This window comes from Mustela lutreola, chromosome 2 (genome assembly GCF_030435805.1).
Source record: "Mustela lutreola isolate mMusLut2 chromosome 2, mMusLut2.pri, whole genome shotgun sequence".
In the NCBI taxonomy this organism is placed as follows: domain Eukaryota; kingdom Metazoa; phylum Chordata; class Mammalia; order Carnivora; family Mustelidae; genus Mustela; species Mustela lutreola.
Genome location: NC_081291.1, coordinates 40367309 through 40386509, shown reverse-complemented (window position 1 = coordinate 40386509; position 19201 = coordinate 40367309). Strand labels below are relative to the sequence as shown.

Below are 19201 nucleotides of genomic sequence, written 5' to 3'. Positions count from 1 at the left end.
TGCACATTTATTTCCTTTTTCTTCTCATACTTTTTAATCATAGGATTTCTAACATCATGGAAAAAATGATTACATAAATATATTTAAGACCTATTTTTTTTGCACTAAGTAAATTTTAATGAGTAAAGGCGTATTGCTTCTAGTAATTTCCAATAACTGTATTTAAGATTCTTTCCCCCAGAGGATGGACTGTAAAACAAGGAAGCCTTTAAACAGAAAGAATCCGTGTTAAAGCGAAGCCTCCTGCGAGAGGACTGAAGTGGGTTGGGGAACTCTGTGAGAAGGGGCCAGCATGTGTCAGTAATCATATTCTCCCTCTTCTGGCTTTTACCCAGTTGTGAGGAGCAGAAGGACAGTTTTTGTTGAGCAGAGAAAGAAAAGGATAGGGTAGCTAGCTATCAAGAGTTTGATCTGGGAATATTAAAAAAGCAATTTAGGGATGCCTGACTGACTCCATTGGTAGAATGTGTGACTCTTGATCCCGGGGTCATGAGTTTGAGCCTCATGTTGGGCATGGAGCCCACTTAAAATTAAAAAAAAAAAAAAAAAAAAGCAATTTAATAATTTTGGTCTCCTAAGAGCATCGCAAATAGCCAGGTATCTACTAAGAGTCTTCTTGAGTTGGAGCTGGGCATAGGAGTGCTCAGCTAGTGACTACCTTTTTTTTTTTTTTTTTTTTTTAACTTCTTTGCCATTTGGGGGTACTCATGGGACTGGATGATGAGAAATGAGTGGAAGTCTGTGTGCACTGGATCAGGTCTTTAGAAGGGAGGCGCTTGCCATCTTATTCTGCTTTCCCATTGCTTAGAAAATGGTACAGACCTGGAGCAGCTTTCTTAGATGCATAGATGGAAGTCGAATGATGGAGATGCTGATGCTTCATCAGTCCTGGATCATTCACTCAGAATAGTAGTGTGGGAGAGAAACTTCTATCTTATATAAGCCACTATATTTCAGGATCTTTCGGATTGCAGTTTAGCCTGTCCTTACCTAAATATAATGGGCAATTCTAAACCCTGGAGAAAGAACCTTTTAAAGTTATTTTGGAATTAGGTTGATAGGAAGCACTGGAACTGGAAACCGGACGCTCCTCTGTATCCGGCTTAAAAACTTTTGAAGTGAATTTGAAGGTGATTGTCTGATAGGGCATGGAAGAAAAATTAAGGGTTACATTGTGAAGTAAGAGATCCGTAACATTTTTATTTAGAGGTAACTGAAAGTATGTATAGATGGTTGAATTTCTGTAGAAATCTCTCTAAGACAAGTAGTAGGCCGTGTTTTACTTGTACTACTATGTACTTGCTTTAGTTAGCTATTAGTTTTTCTGTAAATCTTGCTTTAAGACAAGCTGTATTTGGGCGCCTGGGTGGCTCAGTTGGTTGGGTGACTGCCTTTGGCTCAGGTCATGATCCTGGAGTCCCAGGATTGAGTCCCGCATTGGGCTCCCTTCTTGGCAAGGAGTCTGCTTTTCCCTCTGACCCACCCCCTTCTCATGCTCTTTCTCTCTCTCTCTTTCTCTTTCTCTCTCATTCTCTCTCTCTCAAATGAATAAATGAAATCTTAAAAAAAAAAAAAAAGGCAAGTTGTATTTTACTTCGTATGTATGGTACCCAGTAGCACTCATGTTATAATGCTTGTTGGCTTGCCTGTATCGTAGACATCAAAGGAAACTTAGAAGGAATTTCAGTCTTACACTTGCTTACCTCACCAATGTAGACACAGAGTTTTCCTTTTTTTTTTTTTTTTTTTTTTTAAATCATTAACGTTTGTTAAGTGCTCTAATTTGTTTGGTAGCCAAACAGTGGTTAAGATGGTATGTGAAAAGAAATAGATTTTCTCTGTCCTCTCAGTAATTTACTGGAAATGGGAAAAAAAAATGTTTATGAGTCACAAAAGCTGAAAGTGCTTGGAAGTAATTTTTAGCAAGAAAAGCAGCACATCTATTTCACAAAGTTGGTGGTTCAATACAGTGGGGAAAGATGGATTATTGACCAGACTGTGTTGGCACAATTAACTATTCATCGGGAATTAACCGAAATCTTAAAACATGAAAAAGTAGCTTCCAGATGGATTAAAGACTTATGTTTTAAAAAGGAAACCGTAAATCTTAAATGAGAGGGACATCTGTGTGGCTCAGTCAGTTAAGCACCTGCCTTCAGCTCAGGTCATGGTCTCAGGCTCCTGGGATGGAGCCCATATCAGACCACTTGCTTAGCAGGGAGTCTGTTTCTCCCTCTCCCTCTGCCTGTCCCCCTCCTGCTCTTGTGCACATGCGCATTCTTGCTCTCTTAAATAAATAAAACCTTTTAAAAAAGGAAAAAAAAAAAAGCTAAGAGGCTTCATGCACAATTCAGGAGTTGGGAAACCTTATCGAAGTCTGTAAATTCAGAATCTATTTTTCTTAAAAAAGATGCATTTATTTGGGTACCTAATAAATCAGAAATTCATTGGCAAAAGATCCCACAGAGAAAGTCAGTGGAGATGTTGTAGATTTGGAGGTATGACAAGGGTTCATATCTATAACTGTGAGTTCTTAAAAATTTGACAAGACAAGCCATCCCATAGGGAAAAAAATGGGCAAAACACAATTAAATGGTTCATTTACAGGTTGCCAACAAACCTGTAATGTCCAAGTTTAGCATTTGGAAAAATACTAACTGCAGTAAGAGTGATCTATCACTGTATTAGGTTTTTCTTCCTGTATAACAGATTACCACAAATTAGAAACTGTTCTAATTTGACTCAGTTTCCATGGCTTCAGACTTGGGCTTGCTTAGCTGGGTCTTTGCTCAGGATCTTATAAGGCTGTGGATAAATTTGGGCTATCTTCTCTTTTTTTTAATATGTTTTGGTAGCTAAGTTCTTTTCTGGAACTCAGGGTCCTTTTCCAGGCTCACGTGATAGCTGGCAGAATTCGATTCCTGTGGCTGTAGAACTGATGTCCCCATGTCCTTGCTGACTGTCAGCTGGGGGCCACTCTCCAGTCACCCCCCTTCTCCTGCCACAGTTTGCTGCCACACAACCGTGTTAAAACATGGTGAGTTTTGGTCAAAACCAGTGGTGAGTCTCTGGCTCCAGTCTACTCTTAGTGGGATGTAGTCATGATAGTGACCGTGCCATCATCATTGCCATATTCTTTTGGCTAGAGTAAGTCACAGGTTCTGCCCACATTGAAATGATGTGACTCAGTGGGTCTCATCTTAGAATTCTTCTTACCATAGTCACTTCCTGTCTGTTAAACTGGAAATGAGTAGGAGAGGCTCTAACATTATTGCTGGGTGTGAGGGATGTGTGTAGGAAAGAGAACTTGTGTCCATGACCATTAAAAAGAAGGAGAGTTGTAGCCTTCTAATGAAGTATTTTTTTAAGACTTTTTTTTAAGATTTTTATTTATTTATTTGTCAGACAGAGATCACAAGTAGGCAGAACAGCAGGCAGAGAGAGAGGAGGAAGCAGGCTCCTCGCTGACCAGAGAACCCGATATGGGGCTCGATCCCAGGACCCTGGGATCATAACCTGAGCCGAAGGCAGAGGCTTTAACCTACTGAGCCACCCAGGTGCCCCAAAGTATTTTTTTTTAACAGGTGCGTTTTTTAACCCAGTAAATCTACTTTTAGGAATCTATTTTATAGAAATCTCCAGTATCCAAGGGCATGTGGTTAGAGACACTTAAGCAGCGTTATTAACATGGCAGAAAACTGGAAGCATAGTGGATGCCCATCAGTAGGGGGAGTGGTTGGATAGAACATACTACACCATGGAATATTCTACTGCTTTACAAAAATTAGCTAAGTACCAAATGACTTGGAGAGATTTGCCAGAGATACTGAGTGAGGTAGGTTAGGTGGAGAAAAGTGATCTAATTCTTTGGTGGAGATGGAGGAGGGCGGTATAAATTCCCTTGTATATGTTTGTGTGTCTGTATAGCATTATATGGTAATAGAGGAAAAATATGAAATGATATATACTAGATATTTAATGTAGAGAGGGCTGTCAGTGAAGATGGAGAAAGGGTGACAGGCCAAACAAGAAAAGATCCACTATTGAAAAGAGCTATCCTCTTCCCTCAAGTGAAGTATGTGTGCGATAACGCTTTGTTTTTGCGTATAAAGAATATCAATATACTTTGCCCTTAACATTGACTATTAGGTGAGAATAGTCCTATTTCTTTGTATAGACCTTTCCCAATGGATAATGAATATTTACAGAGTGCTTTACTTAGCTATTATGTTTTCTGTTCTTAAACTGTCTTATCATTATTTTAAAGTCAGTAGCTCCAGCATTTAGATGTCTTGAATACAGGACAGTGTAGCAAAAAGGAGGCATCCTGGAAATAAGGAAAAGATATGGCTTAGACATTTCTCCTTTATTTAGCTCTACTAGGGTTTGAGCAGATGCACAGCCCTTAGTAAAACTGTGAAGTCTAGTTTAAGAGTTCTTTCTATATTCAGAGTTAAATAACTCCTATTTCAGTTTCTATAATCGAAGTTCTAATTTTGACAAATCCTCCTCACTGGGGGTTTTACAAAACTGAATGGAACATTTAGTTTTTAAATGCATTTTTTCCCTAGTGTGTTTTTCTGAAGAAGAGAAATACCAGCTGCGAAAATTTGTCAATAAATCTTACCTCCTGGACAAGAGGGCTCATCACCAGGTGTACTACAGTTTGATTGACATCCTTTTGGCGTATTGCTATGAAACTCGTGTCACTGAGGGAGAGAAGAATGTAAGTGCCCGTATGTCTCTGCATTGTGGCATAAGTGACCGGACTAAATGAACTGTAAGGCATCCCTCGTCCTGTGGAAAGTAAGAGCTGTTGTGATTAGTTATTCAGGGGCTGCTCCTGGCAGAGCTGCACGTGCGTGTTGGTGGTGAATTCCAACATGAACGCATAATGCCTGCTTGGTCTTTTTTCTTCTCTCTGAGCATCAGTGTCTACCAGGTAGTGGATCGAGGCAATAAAGCTGAGGGTAGAGAAAGGTTGTCCTGAGCTCTCATCTCTTTAGGAGATGACTTGGTCAGAGAAGAGAGCTGTTTCCGCATGACACTTGACATTGACAAGAGGTAAACTTTATCATTCCTGTTTACATCCTTTGTCCAAGCTGTCCATTAGCAGACGCAAGGTATAGCTTTTTACAAAAAAAAAGGGAATTTGAGCGTTTACCTGCAGGTGTCCCTCAATTTATACAGTAGTTATGCTTCTGAAAATATTAAATGTAAATCGCATTCTTAAAAAACTTGAGTTGTATCTTTATTTGCTATTGAAAGAAATCTTGTAATAGTAAAGCCTTTTATAAAGTACATTATTTCTTAAATGATCATTTTTAAGTAATATAAAATTTATTGTATCTCTTCTTAACTCACATTTGATTTTGTAAATGAAGAGGTAAGTAAGCTTCTTTCTTACCTATATCAGTGATTGTATATTTAAAAAAGACTGCATAGCCAAAAAAAGTCTTTCCAGTTAATGTGCCCCTGCAGCTGTTTATAATTATACTTGCTCAAGGGTTATTTTCCAGCTGAGCATATGCTTTCCTTTTTTACAAATTGCACAGATAATTCATATCAGTATAAAAGGAGAAATATACATATGAAGAAAATAATTAAAATTTCCTGTAATCTCAGCCAATCAGAAATAGCTAGTGTTAAGAGGGGATACCTCTTTTCCAGTCTTTCATTGTGTACTTGTGTGTATGTGTATTTAAATTGGGTCATGATGCATATTATTTAATCTGCTTTTCTCAACATCATAGCGTTAGCATAGTATTAGAATTATAATTTGATATGTGCCAAATTTTCTCTTGTTATGATTCTGAAAATTTCAAAGGTGACTCTTGAGATTTGCATTTGACTCAAAAATGAATATTAATGAGTGTATCAGGAGTATAATATTGCTGGAAATGATTTTTGTTTCCACTCATCTTTTAAGGATACTGTAATTGGGGAAAATATTTTCTTTGACAAAGAAAGTACTTCACATTATTGCTGAAGAAGATGAGTGAGAGCATTTAGTTATGCTCAATGAAATTTACCATTTTTGATTCTGCACATATTTGACATCATGAAGTCTTGCAACTTTAAGACCTCTAGAATGTGCTTATTCTCTCACAAGCATTTTCTGAAAGGCCAAATTCTTGAGCAGCTTTTTAAGTGTCACAGTCAGCACTTCAACATTATCTTTGAGTCCTTTGGCAGATTAGAATGTTTGGGAGGCAAGTAACTTAGTTGAGAAGGACAGAAATTGAGGAAGCATCGCTTTGCTTTAATTTTTAGTTTCAAAGCCTCTGCTTATTTGCTCTTATGTTCTGGTGCTCTTATCAGTGGAAGAGCTTTACTTTGTGAAATCCCAAGGAAAGTAGGCAGAAACTTGCCTTTGATAGCTTCTGCAAAGCAATTATTTTTTCCTCAGTCATGGATGCTTCTTAGTTCTCCTGTATGTCAATGCTACTGAGATACTAGTTGAATAAATGGGTATATTTGCTTTATTTTGGAATGACTTTACCTCTGAATTGACAGTATTCTTTTCTCCAAAACAAATAAAGGTTGAATCTGCATGGAATATTAGAAAACTGAGTCCCACACTGTGCTGGTTCGAGGTATGATTTTCAGTCACAATTTTTTAGATTTTGTTTTAAAAGTTATTTTTCTGTTACATTCATTTTGGGTAATTCAAGGAATTCCTTGACTTTTTGAAAGTGGAAACTTTATTATGCAATTTTTTTTTTCCATCTTTTAGTAACATTCTCATTGCATTTGTAACTCTAATGCTAATCATAGTATACGAATGAAGCTAGATAAGATGTTGCGGAATTTGGGAGAAGGAGAGCACATTTTGGAGGAAAAACCACACATGGTATGTTGGGGAGAACAGTTAGGGTGGAGTTAGAGCATATTTGTAAGTTGGCATATATTGGGGCTCAGAGCTCAAAATTGGGCAGCAAACCTAAGTCATAATTCTATTAGCTGCCATTTCCTGACCATCAAGGACCGTGTTAAGCGTTTTATATATATTATCTCCCCTGTTCCTTCCGATAAGTCTGTGAGATAAATATTATTGCTGTTTCACAGATGAGGAAATTCAGATTATGTAAGTTTAACTTATCATAAGCCCTACAGTTAATATGGTCAGAGCTGATAATCCTTTTATTATAGTAGTCATTGTTTTTATATCTGTTTCCTAGAAAATAGTTGTGTAAGTTTTATCAAAGGATGCTATTTTAAAATTTACTAGCTCTGAACAAATTGTTCAACATCAAAACCATAATTAAAAGTAGAAACTTGAAGAATGTGTCATATTAGGGGCACCTGGCTAGCTCATTCAGTGGAGCACGTGACTCCTCATCTTGCAGTCATTGTTTAAGCCCCGCGTTGGGTAGATATTACGAGGAAAGAAAGAGAAAGAAACAAAGAAAAACTAGCATTAAAAAAAAGTGTCAGTTTAAATAGCTGATAATTGCATCAATTAAATCAACTAGGTTTTGGTTTTTTTTTTAAGTTTAAATCCTAGATACAATAGATTGTTAAGTTTTAAATCAAGGTTGTTTCATGGCAACACTTTGTTCAAATGATGGATAAGATGTCAAAAGGAATTGAGACATTCACCTTTGTCAGAGAATTTTGCTCCTCCAAAGAATGATCCATGAACCAGCTACTAGACCAGCATCCTCCGCTGGGAGCTGGTTAGAAAGACAGAATCTCAGTCCAGACCCACTGAAGCAGAAACTGTAGCAAGGTCTCCAGGGATTCATATGCATCTTAAAGATGGAGGAGCACTGCTCTCTAGACTTCACTTGAGTTCTCCTTATTGCCATGATCAGCATCGAATGGAGAAACCGGTTTTTGTGATGATTGCATTGGTTACTTAGGTTGAAAACAAAGTAGTTGGTGACTAAGTAATTTTGTAGTTGAAGTTATGAAAGGCTGCATGAGTAAATTCACCCACTTATGATTTTACTTTGAAATTTTTCTTGTTTTTGAGATAACTTGGAATTGCCAGAAATGTTAAGAGTTATTTTTGGCAGAATTTTTAGAAAGTTTGTAATTCTTTTTAGATATAAACTGTTTTTTGTCAGATACTTGGTATTCTTTTTTTTTTTTTTTTAAAGATTTTATTTATTAATTTGACAGAGAGAAATCACAAGTAGATGGAGAGGCAGCCAGAGAGAGAGGGGGGGGGGAAAGCAGGCTCTCCGCTGAGCAGAGAGCCCGATGTGGGACTCGATCCCAGGACTCTGAGATCATGACCTGAGCCGAAGGCAGCGGCTTAACCCACTGAGCCACCCAGGCGCCTGATACTCGGTATTCTTAATCAGAACTCTCACTCATTAAGGATTAATACACATGGAAATTCTTTTGCTTCCTTAGTTTTACTTTTTATATTCTAAGTTTTATATGTAGGTTACATTTTTTTGATACAGTTTTAATCAAAACCCAGTTAAACAATTTTGCACAAAACTGCCTTTATCTAGTGGTGTCAGTAAGTTTTGGGTTGCTGGTGGTTTCTGTTTGATACTTTTTTTTTTTTTAAAGGTTTTATTTATTTATTTGACAGAGAGAAATCACAAGTAGATGGAGAGGCAGGCAGAGAGAGAGAGAGAGAGGGAAGCAGGCTCCCTGCTGAGCAAAGAGCCCGATGCGGGACTCTATCCCAGGACCCTGAGATCATGACCTGAGCCGAAGGCAGTGGCTTAACCCACAGAGCCACCCAGGTGCCCCATCCGTTTGATACTTTTTAAGATAAAACACTTTTTTTTCAAGGCGCTTTGGTGACTCAGTGGGTTAAGCTTCTGGCCTTCGGCTCAGGTCATGATCTTAGGGTCCTGGGATCAAGACCTGCATTGGGCTGTCTGCTCAGTGGGGAGCCTGCTCCTCCCCCCACCCCACCTACTTGTGATTTCTGTCTGCGATGTATTTACCATGTATTACTCATGCCCAAAGCACCAAAAAAAAAAAAAAGAAGAAGAAGAAGAAGAAGAAGAAGAAGAGGGAGACCGTGAACATACTTTGCTGATGTGTTCCACATCTTTCATCTACACTATCTTGAATGGTCCTAGAGGACAAAAACATGAAACATACATCATTTAACAATGTCTTTTATGTGCATCTGCATTTTGTTAGTGCCATGTGTTTTAGATTTATATTTGTAATTCTTAAAAGACTTTTTAGAACTTTCCTGCTGCATATGTGATTTTTGAGGAGCATTTGTGATACCTTGATAAAGTATGAGAAATTACAAAGACTTCAATTAAGTATTTTATTGTAAGGTATATAAAAAGAATCTCATTTCATGGTTTTGTATTTCTGTCTTGCATGGCTTCATGATGATCTAAACTTAAGAGTTTTTAATTGAGAGTAGTTTCGTATTTCCTTGTGTCCTTTTGTTTATGTAATATGGAAATGATTACTTATTTAAACTCTACTTCACAGACTTGGACTAATGTTCATGAAATCCTGGTATCTTTTGGAAGGCGAGTTTTGTGCTACCCACTTTATCGCCACTTCAAGTTGGTGATGAAGGCCCACAGAGACACTATAATGATCTTGCAACTAGGTAAGATAATCTGATGCCTGCAGATTTGAGAGTGGAAAAGTTACTAGTTTGTGACGATGTCATGATTTTTGCTTTTCTAAGCATAAATGAGCAGTGAAAATCATCACATTCAATCACTTCTCCTCCCAGGTATATAAAATAATAGTTCTCTCCAGGTATACAATCACAGTGAAGTGTGGTACTCTTTCCTGAGAGATGTTGGACGGGTCAGTGGATGAGATACACACAGTATTCCACACCATTTTGTGTGATAGTAGATTGCATCATTCAGTTTTGCAATTTTCTGGGCACTATATTAGGACAGTGCAGTTTAGAGTTTTCCTAGGGGGACTGTTGACAACCAATTTCATTATAGAGTGAAAAGAGCTCTGCTGGGGGACATAGTGATCATTAGGCAGGGGCCCAGAACTTCCTGGACTTGGGAAGTCAGGAAAAGCTTTCCAAAGAAAAGCACAGCTACTCTGAGGACTTTTGACTATTGCCAAATCTAAGTTGAAAAGACAAATATTTGCTAGTTTTAAGAAAATGGAGAATTTTGAGTTTGAAACATATTCCAGAGTGACTGTAACAGCATCACTGGTTTAAGTATATAATTTCCAAGGTAATGACTTTGAAGGTAGCATCCATTTGTATGGATTATTTCAGGCACATTTATTTAGAAGTTGCTTTCCATCCTTTTTGGTCGTCTCTTATATTCCTTGGGGAGGTTTGGTCATTCCTTTGTCCTTAGATAAAGGTCCTTCTGAGGTTTTCAGACTTTAGAGTAAGAAGAGGAAAGTAAGGAAGCTTTTCCCTTTACCACCCAGGTGACATCATTGGCTTAAAAGGAAGAATCCCATCTCTAATGTTTTGTCCCTCTTAAAGGTATACCTCTGTTTTTATTTGACTTTTGTGTAACCTATCGCCTTCTTATCCTGGGGGGAAAAGTCATGTTTGAAATAGATTCTTTTAAGGTAGATAATAATTCTAAAAATGAATTATAGTTAAATGAAAGTTACCCTTTTATTAACCCACTTGGATTAGGTTAGCTCTGTTTTAGGATAGTTGTTCTAAAGATTGTAGAGCTACTACCTTTGAAAAATTGATCTTTTTTAACTTATTGATGGGAAAGAAACTGCTTTGTGTTTTCTCATGTTATTTCCTCTTGCCTTCTAAGATATTTCTTGAATTGCAAAAAATTACCTTGAAACATCAACCTACTATAAATGACTAGTTGTTGAACTAGAGTTATGTGTCACCATAATTAATTTCTTATTTAAGTCATGTTAGATGATCTGTGCATTATTCATAGGTTTAAACAATGAGAATGAGTTTGCGATTATCCTGTTACATCATGGTTTTCAGATGGAAAACTGGCAAAACCCTCATGTCTGTGTGTGTGTTTACGTGTGTGTTCGTGAGTGTGTATGCAAGCTTGTGCACACTCACATGGTTGCTACTTTTTATTCTGGGAAATAATCTAGTTCTCTGGACTTTTATTTGAAAAGTAATCAGTTCTGTGATTGCATAACCAGAAATAAATTTGATTGCATTGAGTTACATGGTAATCAATTATTCAGACAGTTTTTGTAGGTGAGTTTTTGTAGGTGAGAATTGAAATTGAGATATTTTCATCATTTTCAGTCTGACAAGAAACAATCTTATCCGCTGTGTCTTGAGAGCTCCAGGAAACCTTAGGTAACACACTGGAGGTCTGTCTGTTGAAAATGCATCTTAAGCCTCTGTTAATGGTACACAGCATGTTCTGTGGCTAATTTGGGTCATGGTTAGTGCTGAAACAGAGCTGAGTTGTCTAGAATTCACACCATCAGCTATGGGGAGGACAACTCTAGATGAGGGTTGTAACCTGTGTTTGTACAGGTGGATGGCACAAGAGTGTCATTATTGCCATTGAGGAATCTCGTTTGTTTGGATACTCCATAATCGAAGCAGGGGGAGCTCTTCTGTGGCATTTAATATTTTCCAAGAATGAAATCGTGCCTGCTTATAATTCCAAGTGCAGTCACGGCGATCACACTTTTTATTAGGTCAGTTTAGTGCTTCCATTGTTTGCAAGTAACGAATAACTCTCCCCCTTAAGAAATATTGATCTTAACTGGAATGAGCTCTCAAAACCAGTGTAGCAAGTCTTCAGAATCTGTAGAATATTTCATTATAATGGGTTGACTAAGGTCTAAGTTTTTATTTCATTTTTTTTTTAAGTTTTGAGTTTTTAAAAGAACCATGAATTTGCTTTTCCTGACTTCACAGTAGCCTTCACAAGAATTCTTTTGTGGGCCCTGGGCTATTCTCAATGTTGTGTTCCTTCTCCCTCCTCTTCCCCACTTCCTAAAGACTGTACATTGATCTCTCGCTGTTGCTACATATCTAATCCAAATTCCTTTAAGGGCAGAAAACCTGCTTTACCCCTTTAAGTACTGTTCTAGTGCTTAACACAGTACCTTGTGCATGGAGTTTCTGCCCCTGGACAGTGATCTTGGGCCGCATGATCATCCTCCCTTTTCTCTGTCTCATGTTTTGAGCACCTTTCACTTTCTCCCCCTAGTTCCATTCTTTCAGGAAGAAGCGGGTAGAGTCCTTGATGGAAGCATTGCTTAGCTGCAGTACTCACTGACAATAAATGAAAAAAGAGATAAAAATAGCAGCTTTTCTAATATGTCTTGAAATTTTACTCTGTTTAGAAGTGACATAGTTTAGGGGCGCATGGGTGGCTCAGTGGGTTAAAGCCTCTGCCTTCAGCTCAGGTCATGATCCCAGGGTCCTGGAATCGAGCCCCACCTCGGGCTCTCTGCTCCGCAGGGAGCCTGCTTCCTCCCTTTCTCTCTGCCTGCCTCTCTGCTTACTTGTGGTTTCTCTCTCTCTGTCAAATAAATAAAAAAAATCTTAAAAAAAAAAAAAAAGAAGTGACATAGTTTAATATTTGGTTATATACTTCATACAGTTTATTATTCCTACTGATATCTGCATTTAATTTTTCTTTATGATAGCATTCCTCACTCTGCTATTGCTCAGCTTTTGAACATATAATGCAACTATTATATTGAAGGTGCTGAACATCATGGGAAACAACTTTGTTTTTTCTCTCAGTTCTCTCTTTGAACTCATTCTGTCTGTTCTTTTATTGTTTCTGGATGGAATATATATCCTATAAATATCATACCACATACACACCTACCTGTCTTATATAATAGATATTCTGTAAATTTTTATATCACTTTAAATTATAAGAGTCTCTTTTAAGTACTTAAAATGTCCCCTTTGAACTTGATTAAAAAAGTGAATCCTCCTTTCCCCATCTCGGGCCTGCCTCAGGTTGGGAAGCCAGCCCTGGGGAGAGGGGGGGGCCCACTTGGCTTTTGTAGGAAATACTGCTTGCTTCCAGAGTGGGCCTTCCTGCTTCTTGATGGGGAGCTTTTATCTGGTGTGGCTCAGACACTAGTCTCTGTACCCTACAATTTCTAGGGGTGGTTGCTTATACTTTCTATGGGCACCACTTAAAACTCCCTTTCTTTTGGTTTAGGGTAACAGGAAAGTAGCTCTCCCTGCGCCACCACCCCTTCCCGCCTGCCCAGGGTGGTTGAAACCCCATAGCACTACAGTTTTATCCAAAGAGCTCTTCTGGACCTCTTTTGCTTAAATTCCTAGAGGTCAGTGTTGGGCTGAGGGGGTCATAATCATCAGATTTTTGTTGGTCTTTGTAAGTTTAACATAGAGAGGTTGGCGTCTTTTCTTAAAATATGCATATGCTTGTTATTTGCTTTGTCCTTTGTAGAGCTCATTGGAAACAAGGCCCCAAGAGTCCTTTCTTACTTTGCTAGTACAGTCATAATCACCACAGCTCCCACATTCACGATTTCCTGTGGGCCAGCCCTGGTCTCCATTCTTCAGAAACCTTATCTCATTTTGTCCCGTGCATACTCTAATCCTGTGAAGTTAGGATTATTTTCCCGGTTTTGTAGGTAGAAGTCAGGCTTGAGAAGTTCAGTCACTTGCCCAGGGTCACAAAGCCATTAGTTGGTAGAGCCTGGATTTGATGCCAGATCTGTTTGACTCAAAGTTTGTAGCTTTTGAAGTGTTGAAATGGTTATAAATGAAATTATATGAAGCCAGGAGTTTATTTTGGAGTAATCCACGGAAGTTTGGGGGTAAATGGGCAAGGTGAAGGTGAAACAAGGTTGACCACACCTTGGTACCTCCTTGAAGATGGGTGACACATAGATGGCACTTCACCATCTTGTGGTCTCTTTTTGCACATGATTCTGCTTCATAAAAAGTTTGTTTTTTTAAAGTGTGGGCTCTTAACCACTATAATTCAGTATTTTAAGTTTATTCACCATTTTGTGGAAAACATTGTAATTCTTATTCAGACAGTTGTATAAATTTTTTTCTTTTTTTTTTTTTGGCTAATGAAAACACATGTTTGAAATAAGTTTTTTTGATTCTGTGTTTTTTGTTTTGTTTTATTTTTCAAAGATCTTATTTTTAAGTAGTCTGTCTGCCCAACACGGGTTCAATCTCAAACCCTTAGAGATCAAGAGTCCCATGCCCTACTGACAAGAGCCAGCCAGGTGCTCTGGGTTCTGTTTTGTTTTTAAGGCTAACAGAAATCTACCTTTCTATAAACGTTTGGGGTCTGATGACTAGAAGCTGCATGACAGGCTGTAATCCAAGGAATAGCCTTCACAATATTAATTCTTGTTACCAACTAAAAGCTGGGTTTGTATCATATCATTAATATTGCTTACATATTAGACTTTATTGGGCTTAATAATCAGTTTTTTAGAAATGACTGTCTTACTTGATATATCTGTCTACTTGCTGTAGATAGATATAGCACAGTCAGTGTGGAAGACAAGAAGAGCCATAGCACAAGGCTTGGGTGCTCCTTTTCTTTAAGAAAAATAAGTGTCCAGGAAATAGGGATATGGCAGGTGTGTTGTGTGAATTCTGAGTTCTCATTCAACCTTGGAGATGAATTGGTTTTTAGCATTTGAATTCTGTTTAGCCTAAAGTCAGTTTAGCAAGTCATTATTTTTTTTAAGATTTTATTTATTTGACAGAGAGAGGGGGGGGAAAATAGGCTCCCCACTGAGCAGAGAGCCCGATGTGGGGCGCAATTCCAGGACCCTGAGATCATGACCTGAGCCGAAGGCAGAGGCTTTAACCCACTGAGCTACCCAGGTGCTCCTAGCACGTTATTTGTATTGACTTGTAGAAATTACCCCCAATTTGAAAACTGAAACATGAAATCACTAAGATTTTCCAGTGTTGATATTTATCTGTATTTAGTTATTTATTTGTTTTCGTTTGTTTTTAAGAGAGAGAGTATGTGATCTCCTGCACTAGAGAGGGTTGGGGGAAGTTGGAGAGGGGCTGAGGGGGCCAGAGGGAGAGAATCTCAAGCAGGCTCCACCCCCAGCACAGAGTCCAATATGAGGTTCAACCTCACAATCCTGAGATCCTGACCTGAGCTGAAATCAAGAGTCGGATGCTCAATCAACTGAGCAACCCAGGTGCTCCATCTGTATTTAATTTTTATGAGTTCCCAATTATGGACATTTTAAAGAACTGTTAGACCATCTAATTTTTACTCTTTAAATACATTATGAAAAATTATTTTTCAAGTTATTCACCAACGTTGAGTGCTTACTGTGTCAAGGTGCCAAGCTGGGTCTGGAGGTATACTCGTGAACAGGGGAGGTGCAACTCAGCTTAAATTCTCATGTGGGGGTGTGCAATTATATAATAGTTATATATATATATATACATGTGTACATGTGTGTGTGTATATATATATATTTAATTTCATTTGTTAGAAGTTCAGAGGAGAAATACATGGGATGAAACTATAAAGTTAAGGTAATGGACTAGCCTTCAAGTTGTCATTTCAAACATGTAACCTCATACAGAGGGGAGGCTCGGCTGTTTTGACTTTTGATTCCCAGTTCCTACTCCAGTTTCCTGTCATTCTAAAGTACTTGTTAGTTGGTTGACGAGTTCATGTATTTATCCATTCGGTAGTGTTTTGTCAGTACCCACTAAAACGTGATTTATTATGTGCAGAGTACCCCGTAAATAAGAGAGCTATGCAAAGAACGATTAGACTTGTGTACTCTGCTCATAGGGGAGCTAAGATATCCGTCAAAAACAAAATACCTAGTAGACAATGGTGAGTACCATATGCGAAATGTGGACAAAGTAGTTCAGAAAAGGAGAGGTGCTATTTCACCAGGAATTCGAGAAAGCTTCATTGAAGGCATGAGATTTGAATTGGGACTTGAAGGATGAGTGGTATTCTGGCACAGGAGGGTAGGGGGATGTATTCTAAATACTATGAGTGAACAGCCTGAAGAAGTTCATGGAACAGTGTGGTTTCATCAATGACAATTTCGAGTAGATAGACTCTGATCCTGAGACCTACCCTACAGCCTCTATATCTAGTTCCCTTTCCTATGTGTCTTAACTGGTTTCCCAGAATTTCTCTACTTCTTTGTTATTATCCTTTAATTCTCCGCTCCCTATTTAGGAGGAAATTCTTACTCTCTATTCTCTTCCTGTCCTGAATTGTTCTTGAGCTTTTTATTTCCTAGTCAATTCCCCATTGCAGTTAAAATGTTTCTAAGAAGGGAGCAATCCTAGTGCTTTCAGGAAATTTAAATAGCACGGAATTCAAATAAAATATTGAAGTGCCATTTGTGCCTGTTTCTGCTAACCACTTATATCCCAGCTTCTCCAGGAAAGGAGGGCTTCCGAGCCCCAGAGCACGTGCGCTGCAACTGAAGTGAGTAAGAGGAGGACAGGGCTCTGCCGTGTGGTCATGACTGAGCCAGTCCTTGGCTTCTCTCTTCCTGAATTGTCCTGCCATGTGGCAAAGTAAATTCCTTGTACTCTGTTCTTTTCCTCAGACCCAAAATCCGTTTTACAGTTTCTTCAATTGTCAGCTTCTTTCTATTTATCTGTATTATTTGTCATTGGACCTTTGTGGATTTATACATACACTCCTGTATAGAAGGATATTGTATATGAGCATAAACATTAAGGTGAGGAAAATGAAATTTCAGTCATCCCCATAGAATTCCTTTTTTCCTCTAATAATCCTGTGAACCACTAGAATTTTAAAAAGTTGCTCTCACGGTAATTTCTGGGTTACATTTGTATAAAACATTCTTTGTTCTTTTAAGATACTCTGTAGGGGGCAGCATTTCCTGTATAGTTTACAAATAATAAATTGCCTTTTAATTGCCAGAGGTGATTAAGAGCCTGTGGTTATTCTGCTACCAAAAAAAATTACTTGAAATATTTGTGTTAGTATTCTTTGGAAATTTGAGTTACATGGTAATGCTTATTGGTGGGTATAGCTCAAATTCAGCTGATCTCAAATATTTACTCATAGATAGTCATTTGAAATGTGCATTACATTTCCAATACTATTTAAGATAAGTTTTGTTAATTTCTGCAGTTTTGGAGCACAGCAATCTGGAAAACCAGATTAGCTATGTGGTTTGATACTATGGCTTAAATATTTTTTTTTCTATAGTTAGTGCCTCATTTAATAAATCTAAAGTCAGTTTTGAGATTGTTTTTACTGATCTGAATTTTTAAGGAAGTAACTTTAAGTTTACTTTTTACTTAAGGGGATAAAGGCAGAAAATTGTATATATTTAAGATAAATTTGGGAGAAAAAAGAGGAAAAGTTTTATTTGACCGTAATGAATCTAGGTCCCGTTGCAGAGTAGTAGTGAAGGGCCTGGATGAAGTTCATTGAATAGTACTTCATACATTATCTGGAAAACATGGAAGAATTATATTCTTGCAATTTAGAGTTCCTTTAAATAGGAATTAATACTGAAAAATCACAAGCTGGAGACATTTATGCAACATACATAAATAAAATTCCTTTTCTGTGCGGGTATCATAAAAGAATCAGCAAAGAGTTATAGGAATATATATGAGTTGGCCTTAGCTTTTAAGGAGTTTATTATATAACAGTAATGGTAAGACAAAGGAAAGATTCAAAATATGAATATAAGATACAAAGGAGGAAGTCCCTTAGGAAAATAACTAGACTCACAGGCCAAATCCAAATGCATCTGGTATGACCTCTGAGCCAAAAATGCTTTTTACATCTTTAAATGTTGAATAAAAAAAATCAAAATAGTGTTTGATGACACAATGTAAATTATATGAAATTCAGATTTTAATGCCCACAAATAAAGCTTTATTGGATTACATTCATGCTAGTTCACTTACATATTGTTTATGGCTACTTTTGGGATATGATGACTGAGTTGAGCAGTTGAATCATATTATGTAGTCTGCAGGCCGAAATACATATTCTCTGGATCTTTACAGAAAAAAATGTGTCTACCCTTGCTCTAGATATATGTATCTAGAAGGTTGGAAGAGAGATTTTCAAGAGTGAGCAGAGGTCTTTTGCTGCCTTCTGTCCTAAATACTGGCCAGTGTTGAAGGGGATCATTTCAGCTTTTTCCTCTCCTCCCCGTAGGGTGAAATGTAGCTGATCTAGCCGGTAGCCATAAGAGTGGGTCTCTCAGCATTAGGGGAAGTGAACTGAGATGCTACTTTTCCAAATGGATGAGGGAGTGACAATGGCAGGGTTTAAGACAGTGGGGAGTAATGAGGCCTGTGTGAGCTGGAGAGATACATGCCCCCATCTGTAGCCTGTTGATGCCATGTGGATCTGTAGCATTGCCATTTTGGGGAATTTGCAAAGAATGAGAAAGCAATGATCTTTAAGAAAAAATTTTTCAAAAGTGGAAGAATTAACAATGAAGTAGAGGTTATAATTAAAACCCTAAGAGCAATGGCATGGCTGAGTGCACAAGTCCACCTGTGTGGACCCTAACGTTTTTCCATTTTGACTCTCAAGCATTCCCAGTGCCAGCTGGTTTCTCTCACACCCTCTTGCCCCTGCCAGTTTCCAGCTGCATTGAGGGCTTGCACCAGACCTCTGCTCTTTCAGTCCCAGCTTGAGGCTGAGTCTCAACCTTGTGTGTTCCAGGAGTAGCAGAAGGAGGTAGGACATATCTTGCATTACCTAAGTAACTATGCCCAGGAACCTTAAAAAAACAAAAACAAGGTGGAACCCTTATTTTTCTTTCCACTTACCTGTGTTGCTCTTGTCAGCCAGAATCTGGTCAGGGTAGAGGGGATGAGGCGCAGGATTCTAGTACCATACCTGTTTGTGACACCAGCAGGGTGCTTTTGAGTAGAAGGGAGGGCTCGATATGGAAGAAGCAAACAGTACTGGCCTAATGAAGGAGGCTTCATGGTAGTTACTACTTAAAGAATGTGTAGGGCTTAGAAAAGAAATTAAGGAAGGTATTCCACGAGAAAGTAGAAGGTAAGGAAAGCAGGTAGAGGAAAGTAAGAGTTAGGTCCAAGAAATGGCCAGTACTCTAGTTTGTCTGGAAGGCTTGGGTTGTGGAGGGGGACTGTGGGGAAGAGGTGTGAATGGTGTATTGGGGCAGGATTGTGGAGAGTCTGCAGTGCCTTGCTGAAGAGACTGGGCCTTATGCACTGAGGGACCACTGCAGAGCGTGGTGTTGGTCTGTGACGGGCTCACAAAGTCAGATGCATCCAGCAGCAACACAGAGGATAGAGTCACTGAAGGGGGGTGAGATTAGTGGC

At 38.4% G+C, this 19201-nt stretch overlaps 1 protein-coding gene across 1 annotated transcript in view; it reads left to right on the top strand.

Annotated features, from left to right (window-relative positions):
- The window catches only part of SHQ1 (SHQ1, H/ACA ribonucleoprotein assembly factor), a 102793-nt gene that overhangs the window by 31193 nt on the left and 52399 nt on the right, over positions 1-19201 (top strand). The window contains exons 7-9 of the mRNA XM_059161511.1: positions 4572-4726; positions 6543-6596; positions 9427-9550. Coding sequence (XP_059017494.1) covers positions 4572-4726; positions 6543-6596; positions 9427-9550 — 333 coding nt within the window. The remainder of the gene's footprint in view (positions 1-4571; positions 4727-6542; positions 6597-9426; positions 9551-19201) is intronic.